The sequence below is a fragment of the Schistocerca americana genome, chromosome 3, assembly GCF_021461395.2.
Source record: "Schistocerca americana isolate TAMUIC-IGC-003095 chromosome 3, iqSchAmer2.1, whole genome shotgun sequence".
NCBI lineage: Eukaryota > Metazoa > Arthropoda > Insecta > Orthoptera > Acrididae > Schistocerca > Schistocerca americana.
The window spans coordinates 871,243,098-871,252,267 of NC_060121.1; the positions used below are offsets into that span (position 1 = coordinate 871,243,098).

General features: G+C 41.9%; 1 protein-coding gene across 1 annotated transcript; it reads right to left on the reverse strand.

Moving 5' to 3' along the window:
• Window positions 1–224: 224 nt before the first annotated feature.
• On the reverse strand, window positions 225–1,097 carry LOC124606448 (piggyBac transposable element-derived protein 3-like). Its single transcript, XM_047138430.1, has one exon. The coding sequence runs from the start codon at window positions 1,095–1,097 to the stop codon at window positions 225–227; it is 873 nt and encodes a 290-aa protein (XP_046994386.1).
• Window positions 1,098–9,170: the final 8,073 nt, after the last annotated feature.

Here is a 9,170-nt window from a genome sequence, read left to right on the forward strand (position 1 = left end):
AAGTGTCGCGACTGTTATGTTAGACTGTTGTCATACCTTACATCATCAACTGGGATGGGACCCAATGGGGATCGTTTCTTCACAACTGTAGGCGATAGACTGTCATCTGATGGCCGTCCTCGTCTTCTTACCAAAATGTCTCCTGCTTTTAGTTGTCCATGAGCTACATCAGACCGAAAAATCAACAGAGACATGTATTTGATAATTCTTCTTTGCCTGCAATGTCAGCGGTATAGGAGCCACGCATTCACAACACACATGTCAAGGAGGTGGAATACGATCCTTAGATAAAATCTTTTCACACCAATATTACTCCTATACAAAGCAACCAGCATGTCATGCACATCAACTCCTCCCATCGAATGGTTATATTCTCTAACAATGTCTGGCCTTGGAACATCAATATATTTTCGTTCTCCCACTGACCAACGTTTCACTGGTTCTACTGGACTTACTCCTTTGTATAATGATGCAAGAACGACAGATTTGTTATCATACCACTTCAGCGCTATGATGTTCCTTTCTGTTTCAGTTCGATAATCGTATGATCCTCGTCCCTGCTTTTTCAGCTCACTGTCTGCTTTTAGATTGCAGCCTTGAAGTCTTGTAGGTCTAACAGTTCCAACAGCCAAAATTCCATAGTTTTTCAGGGCAGAAGTAAGATTGTAAGAGGTGAACCAATTGTCTGTAAACACTTTAAAATTTTTATATTTTAGCAGTCCTTCCACAAGACTTATCACAATATCACCACTTATACCAAGACCAGTACCATTATGTACAGTTCCTTTCCCTCGGTATATTTCAAAATTGTACACAATTCCACTAGAACCAGCACGGGCAAAAACTTTTATACCCCACTTGTGTGGTTTGCTTTTTACATACTGTTTCAGGGATGAACGACCTTTGAAAGGAATGATTAATTCACCCACTGAATGATATTCTTCAGGTTCAATAATTGAAAAACCTTGTTTGATTTTGTCAACAAAAGGTCTCACTTTGAACAGCTTGTCATAATCAGGGTCCTCTCTTTGTTTCATTTCAGTGTTGTCATTCACATGTAAATAATTTCTTAGCTTATCAAACCTATTTCTAGGCATTGTCAGCTATTGCAGAAAATCTTGTAGCCTCTGTCCAGTACATTCTGTAACTAGGCATTTTCACAACACCTGCTAGGATGTTTTTCCTTATACACTTTTCTATTTCACGAACATTTGTATCTAAAGATGCACCTGTTTTCTGTGTGCAGTATAGATTAGATTGCTCGACTAAGTTCTGGATAATGTCATCACTACATATTGATCTGAAATACTGCAAAGGTGTCAGTTCATCTCCTGGAGGGCCAGAAAAACTGCATTACATGATGTGTCCACTTCTTCAATGTCCTTCATTCTCCACCGAAGATCCCAGTGTGTATCACACTGAATTTTCTGAGCTGAATGACTTGGTGCAAGGTTTGGCTCAGCAAGTAATCTTGAAGCTAAGGGAACATCATCTTCATCATTGGCTTGAGGGTCCAGAATTTCAATCATATCAAGGTCCATTCCTTGAAGGAACTGTATATCCAGTGTAGTAGGGTCCTGCTGCCGAGCATTTTCAATCTCTTCCTCCACATCAGACGTATCAAGGTCCAAATCAGATAAATCACCTACGAGAAGGAGCAATATTTTTTCTTCTGATAATGATTTATGATTGCGAATCATCTGGTAAGCAAACCAGGAATTTTTTACTAAAGCAGCAAAAAAACTGGTAAATTATATCAATAAAAATTTTAACATATTAATATTAGTTAGTATAATAAAGCTTCAAAAGAAACTTGAAAATATTAGAGCTACACATTATGGTAAACTTTAGTTGAAGTTATTGCATGTACTACATTTGGTAACATAACAAATGCCCAATGATGCCAAATGGAATCACACATGTTTGTGACTCCCAAGCCGAAAATTACCTTAACTAGCATTATTTTCAAAGCGTTTACTAGTTAATTTACACTTTCAACAATAATTTATTAGTGCAACTTTTATATTAATTTGCTTGCTTTTCCTTGATACAACATTTTAAAAGTCCAGGTGGGTGCACTGTACCATAGACACCATGCAACAATACTTTTGTCAAGGCATTGTAGCCTGGTGCTCTCTGTTTTAGCGAATTCAAGGTAGCCAACCTAAGAACAATGAACTTTAGAAAGCCCTGCACACTTGTTTATAATCTTTGGACAAATAGTTTGGCCTTGAGAAAAAGTTAAATATGATGATGCCATATGGCATCACTGGGCTGGAAAGGGTTAATAACTGTGAAATAGTCTAATGATTCTATGTAATTACTCTCTCTGGTCTTGACTTTGGATGAGTATTGTCGTGACAGACATTATGAGTGTACTTGCGTTGTATTTTGATTAAATATATGTGTTTATTTGCTCTTAAAACCTTTATTTATCTATCATTACCATCCCTAAGTGTAAGGAAACTAATAACGTATTTTTTCAGAATATCAGAACGCGCAATACAGCGCTAGCTTATGAATGATTGTTGTCCGCCATTTGCACGGCCGCCACGTTTTATTTGAATATTGTCAGTATCAAACGGACAGAGCCGCTGCAGTAACTTACAAGTTTGCACTTTATTTATAGTATATAATTTCAGTGTCATTTTAATGTGTCTGCAAATTAATATTAGTTTTCATTAAATTCTTGTGGTTGACGCATAACGGTTGTCTTTCGTCTCAGCTAAGTGAATTCACAGAAATTACTCCGAAATTATCCGTGATAAATACGCCACATAATAATAGTTCTCTACGCGAACCCATGACATTAAAGTAGTATTAATTTGAATTAATTTGCATTGCAAAAAGAACCTGAGATGAGTTGTTAACAGACTATCTAGTAGGTATGGTGCTTCACACTGCTCTTAACGTGTTTCTTATTGCAAATATTAAACCTTCAAATAATATTTCCATAAAAAACTGTGTAATTTGCCCGTGATCAGTTGTGTTGTCACTTTAGTGTATGTTGCGTCATTTGATGTGTAACTATTCGTATGTGTGCCTACAAATCATACAGTTTAATGAATTGCACATGTACACACAATTAAAGCACACCACTTGATGTACACAACGGAATACAACATAATATTAAAAACAACGCACCCGACAACCAGTAGTGGTTGTTCCGCTGTCCCAGGCGGCCTGTGGCGAATTAATTAACGGATGAGGACTTTTACTTCTCGTATAGCTTCTGTTGTGACCGTATGTCGTCACGCCGCAGGTGCAAATCGTAGTGTAATCCGGACTCAGACAAATCCACAATAATATTCATGTAAGTCAAATCTTCTATTTAAATACGTTTCTTCTGCAGCCGACCTTTTGGCTAACAAAGTGTAGATGGCTGGATAATTTGGACATAGAATGTTGAATTGCATTACTGAGGAAAGTTCGTGATATTGTGAACAAACGAAGACGGCGAACATCGTCCCAGCTACACGATAATCTCTGGTGTCAGGGTCCCCTTTCATGCACTTTTGTAATAGCAGTATTCACCAGTACTCCTTTTCTCGAGTACGCAAGGGTTTAAGTAACTCACTTCAAATTACATAACAAACTGCACCTCGTCAGTAAAGTTTAAATGTTCATATTCAAGTCAGCTATAATCGCAATTGCTATTCGGAATAATGCTTGTTGACATACCACTAAAATTTAATTCTAACTGACTTGAAAGGCTCCAGCAATGTTGCAAAAACCACAGTTGGATCGTAAACGTCGTTCAACAATTCTGTTCGGTTCACTCGGCACAACTTATATACTCTGGATTCACAATCGTAGTAATATCGTTCATTGCGTTTCCTCCAACCATTAAATCACTATCAAACTGGTGAAAGATGCATTAACAATTCATAAAGCTTCATGAGAGTTCATTACGCTTTGAATGCTAAAATGAAAAATAATCATTCTGAATCTTCACAATATTAACTGTCAGAGATATTCTACACTTTCGATCTTATTCTGCGCTTTAGAACAGTTTAAACTGGTACATCACAACTTTTTAATGTTTACAGTTGGACATCAAATACGGAAGTGAATACAATTTTATGTTCATTTATTAGCTAGTCAGTCTCGACAATGATTTCTAGGACGTCTGCCGCCCTCTCACCACCGGTTGGACCCAAATAGCGCCCGGTACACCTGCTGTCGCGTCTTCAGAACGGCACTCTAACACCTTGCCGAGTTCGATCGTGGGTCATTAAACAAATACAAATAAATATTTTCAGTACATTTACTCAGATAAATTATATAATACAAAATTATAACATATATTCATGCATGCCTGTCGTCGCTAAGCGGAACTTATCAGTGTTTGTCACGATATATCGTAAACACTTCGTAATCCCACTGTTATCTGAGCGAATCCAGGTTTAAATTAAATAGCAATTAATAGTTTACGCTGGATTATCAAGCATCTTGTTCTATTTTATGACTTTATTTCACTACAAAAGTTACGTAAATTCGTTTATTACTCTCGTCTTCGTCACAATCTCTTACCTCTTTTATTTTAAGCAACAATGAGTCATTTACTCGTATATTATTCGTACGTTACATCATTTGAGCTTATGACACTTATCTCCATTCGCCTGTTATTTCCTTTATTTTACTCGGAATGACATGAAAATACAGTACTTAGACGTACATTAGCGTTGCTTTCTGTATTATGGTTGCCACAGTGCGATAAATAATAATCCCGCCGACTGACACTCCATTAAACTATCTAACTTTTTATTAGCTGTTCATCTATCTATCTTTTTACTGGCTGCACGTTGCTGAACATTCGCGTTTCCGTTTGGCCAACGGTGATCTTATACTCAGGAGTTACCTCCTAATATCGTGTCGGATCTCCTTCTGCCGAGGTCCACGAGAAAGACAGACCGCGGCGCGTACGTCACGAAGGTAGTCCTGAACTCGCTCGCTCGCTCAGCTCAGCAGACAAAATGTGTTTCTAAACATGTTAACTCGCAGCGGGGCGTGTAAGTACTAAGGAGAATTGCATCTCCCACTGGAATCTGCTATTATGAAGTCTTACTGATTAACATTACTACAGCAAAATTTAATTTAATATTTACTAAGATGGTATCTGTTCTTTCGGCCACTTGACCATCTTCTTCTTCTGTGCGAATGCACAAACAGTGCCCGAACTCTTACTGGAATCGGCAACGCGCCGCGAGTAATGAGTATAATGGGCGGGGGCACTACGAAACGGTGCTGATCCCGCTAGGACCACGATCATTGACCATCGAACGCCCATGGTACCGAGTTGTGGGGGAACAACGTATCTTGGGCCTCGAGGTGACTGCCTGTCCGCAGCGCATGTTAACACTCACGTGGAGGCGGCTTCTCACGCGCATCAGAGGACTTTGCATGAGCCACGCTGATCGCCGACTCGACCTCCATCAACGAATCCAACTGATTAATACGTACATCCTATCACGGGCATGGTATGTAGCACAACTCCTTACGCTACCGAAACAAACTGGCAGAGCCATCTCACAAACAGTATATTGGCTTTTGTGGCAGCATGCACTGTTCAAAGTTGATGCACAGACTTGTACACTGCCAAAGGTCGATGGTGGCCTTGGACTCATTGACTTTCCCCGCAAATGTGCGGCCCTCCTGATTCATCGTATCGCCACTTTGCGTGAAACAGACCCAGGTGGGACAACAGCGGTTCTTTTCGACCGTTATCGCCCACAATCGGCGCGTGCACCAGTATGTTTGACACATATTCCGTTCCGGATGACGACAGTCAAGGACTATTACCTCAATCAAAGTTACGTCCTAACAGTGACCACTGACAAGGCACGCACGTCGAAGCGCCTTTACCAGGCACTTCGAGGCCAGCCCACACCACATAAATTAGAGGACAGACGACCGTCGGTCATCTGGCACCAAGCTTGGGCTAATATCAACAACCCAGCCCTTCCCACGGAAGTTTCAGCGCTATGGTATCGTGTCGTAAACAATTTAATACCCACTAATCATCGCCTGGCGACCATCCGCCTACGGCCCTCGGCTGCTTTCGGCCGATGTGGTGACGTAGACACCAGAGAGCACCGTCTCTTATGCCCTCACGTCACAGAAGTGTGGGACCTTGCACTTGCGCTATTAGCGCTGATCGGTGGGACGACACCAGACAATGTGTCAATCGACTGGTTCCTTACCCCTGATATTCAGACCAACCCCCGAACACGACGTAACGCAATGGTGTGGCTCTTGGGCCACACACTTTTCACGATCTACGACCTTTCCCTCACCGATGCTGTCTCTTTCATGGACTACCTGTGGAGCCAGCATCGACTGGCGGAATCTGACCGGAAATATACCACTACCTTTGCAAGATTTCTGAAAGTTGCAATGGTTCATGGTTACCAAAAGGTGTTCCGGGTTGACTAAGGCACCTCGTCCAGGAATTGCCTGCGTTTACCCCTGGAGCTATGTCACTCGGACTTTCAAACTACCCTTGACTTGCCTATACCCTAGATTTGACATTGGCCTTCTGGGCATCACTAGAGTAGACTATTCTATGATACTAATGATATGACAATTGGTAACATGGGAATTGTGTGAACTTTGTATGGAAAATTATTAGGAAATTAGAAAACACGTAATATATCTTAGAGGATTATTACTTCGTTAATTCTATGGGCGATGGGATTATCTCGCCAGTTTCGTTTTCATTTGTGTGTGCTGCCGTCCCTGTTTTTAATTTGCCTTCATTTCTGTCTTTAGTTATTTCTTCCTTTTTAGTTTCTAAACTCATCACTTGCTTCACACCTGCAGAGAGAGGTGTATTCCTAATGGTGTGGCTCTTGGGCCACACCATTTTCACGATCTACGACCTTTCCCTCACCGATGCTGTCTCTTTCATGGACTACCTGTGGAGCCAGCATCGACTGGCGGAATCTGACCGGAAATATACCACTACCTTTGCAAGATTTCTGAAAGTTGCAATGGTTCATGGTTACCAAAAGGTGTTCCGGGTTGACTAAGGCACCTCGTCCAGGAATTGCCTGCGTTTACCCCTGGAGCTATGTCACTCGGACTTTCAAACTACCCTTGACTTGCCTATACCCTAGATTTGACATTGGCCTTCTGGGCATCACTAGAGTAGACTATTCTATGATACTAATGATATGACAATTGGTAACATGGGAATTGTGTGAACTTTGTATGGAAAATTATTAGGAAATTAGAAAACACGTAATATATCTTAGAGGATTATTACTTCGTTAATTCTATGGGCGATGGGATTATCTCGCCAGTTTCGTTTTCATTTGTGTGTGCTGCCGTCCCTGTTTTTAATTTGCCTTCATTTCTGTCTTTAGTTATTTCTTCCTTTTTAGTTTCTAAACTCATCACTTGCTTCACACCTGCAGAGAGAGGTGTATTCATGAGTAGTGTGTCGTCGCCCCCTGAGGCATAGCAGACTATGCCTCCGCTTTTATTTTCGGTTTCTGGCAATAAGTCTTGCTACCAACAGCACCTTGCTTTACGTGCTACGTCGACACTAGAGGATGGCAGCATTTTTGGAGAGGAAAAGGTAGGGCTATAGGGGAGGAAGGAGGCCCATTAAAAAAAAATGTAGTGCGGGACAATACGTTGAGAATGTGGGTTTCGCGGGAGGCGTGCCAGAGATAAATCCCTGCAGTCACGCTATCCTCTGTGTCCTCGGTGGCTCCGATGGATAGAGCGTCTGCCATGTAAGCAGGCGATCCCGGGTTCGAGTTCCGGTCGGGGCACACATTTTCATTTGTCCCCGTTGACGTATGTCAACGCCTGTAAGCAGCTAAGGGTGTTCATTTCATTGTAATTTCAAAATTAAATTTAAGATAAACACTCGATATAAATGGCGTAACGGCGTGTTTATAGCATTTAGTTCAAATGGCTCTGAGCACTATGGGACTTAACACCTGAGGTCATCAGTCCCCTAGAACTTGGAACTACTTTTACCTAACTAACCTAAGGACATCACACACATCCATGCCCGAGGCAGGATTCGAACCTGCGACCGTAGTGGTCGTGCGGTTCTGGACTGAAGCGCCTAGAACCACTTGGCCACCGCGGCCGGCTAGCATTTAGTCTCTTCTGCTTAACAGTACTCATTACAAGCTGGAAGTGGTCCCTTACGCAACTGATAATCATTTTAACATGATTTAATTTTATTGTGCGCCAGTACAGCCGTAACAAATAATAAATAGACCCATGGACTTCCCATCATTATAAGACTAATAACAGTAAGATTCCATAATGGCGGATTCCACTAGAAGATTCAGTTTTCGTTTGTACGGTCACGTCTAGTTACGAGTCAACAGGTGTAGAAACGTAGTTTGTCTGCTGATTTGAGCGAGCGAGCGAGCGAGCGGAGGACTACCTTCGTGACGTACGCGCCGCGGCCTGTCTTTCTCGTAGGCCTCGCTTCTGCCCAGTGTAGTGTAGCAACCCGGCGTGGCATGGACTCAACAAGTCATTGGAAGTCCTCTGCAGAAATACCGAACATGCTGCGTTTACAACCGTCTTTAATTGGGACGGTGTTGCCGGTGCAGGTCTTTCTGCACGAACTGACCTCTCAATTATGTCCCATAAATGTTCGATGGATTTCATGTCGGCCGATCTGGGTGGCCAAATCATTTGCTCGAACTATCCAGAATGTTCTTCAAACCAATCGAGAACAATTGTGGTCCAGTGACATGGCGCACCTGTCATCCATAAAAATTCCGTGGTTGTTTGGCAACACGATCTTACGACGTAAAGTCAAGCGCTGGCACGCCAGTTAGGAACGACAGGGAAGAGAAGGCTGTGAGAAGGAGTCAGCCAATCACATGCTAACCGGACCTCCCTCCACGACGACAACGCGACAGCAACGGCCCCTATGTGAAGAGCACATAAGCTTGGCGACCGACAGGTGACAGCCCAGTTCAGTAGCAGCTTCAAGATTAGCGACTTCGAGAGCAGTGTCAAATCTAGTCTTTTTACTTGTACACGCTATGTAGCACAGACTTGGGATTGTTTATACTGAAGAAGATAGATTATTTTGTATGTCGCCCTTTGCTTGCGACACATCTGTGTAATTGCAAAAGTACTGTAATTTTCTTTTTGTAATAGAACTCATTAATATGACTATTTGCTTG

Coding starts and splice junctions, on each gene's coding strand:
- LOC124606448 (XM_047138430.1), bottom strand. CDS start 1,097: ATGCCTAGAAATAGGTTTGATAAGCTAAGAAATTATTTACATGTGAAT.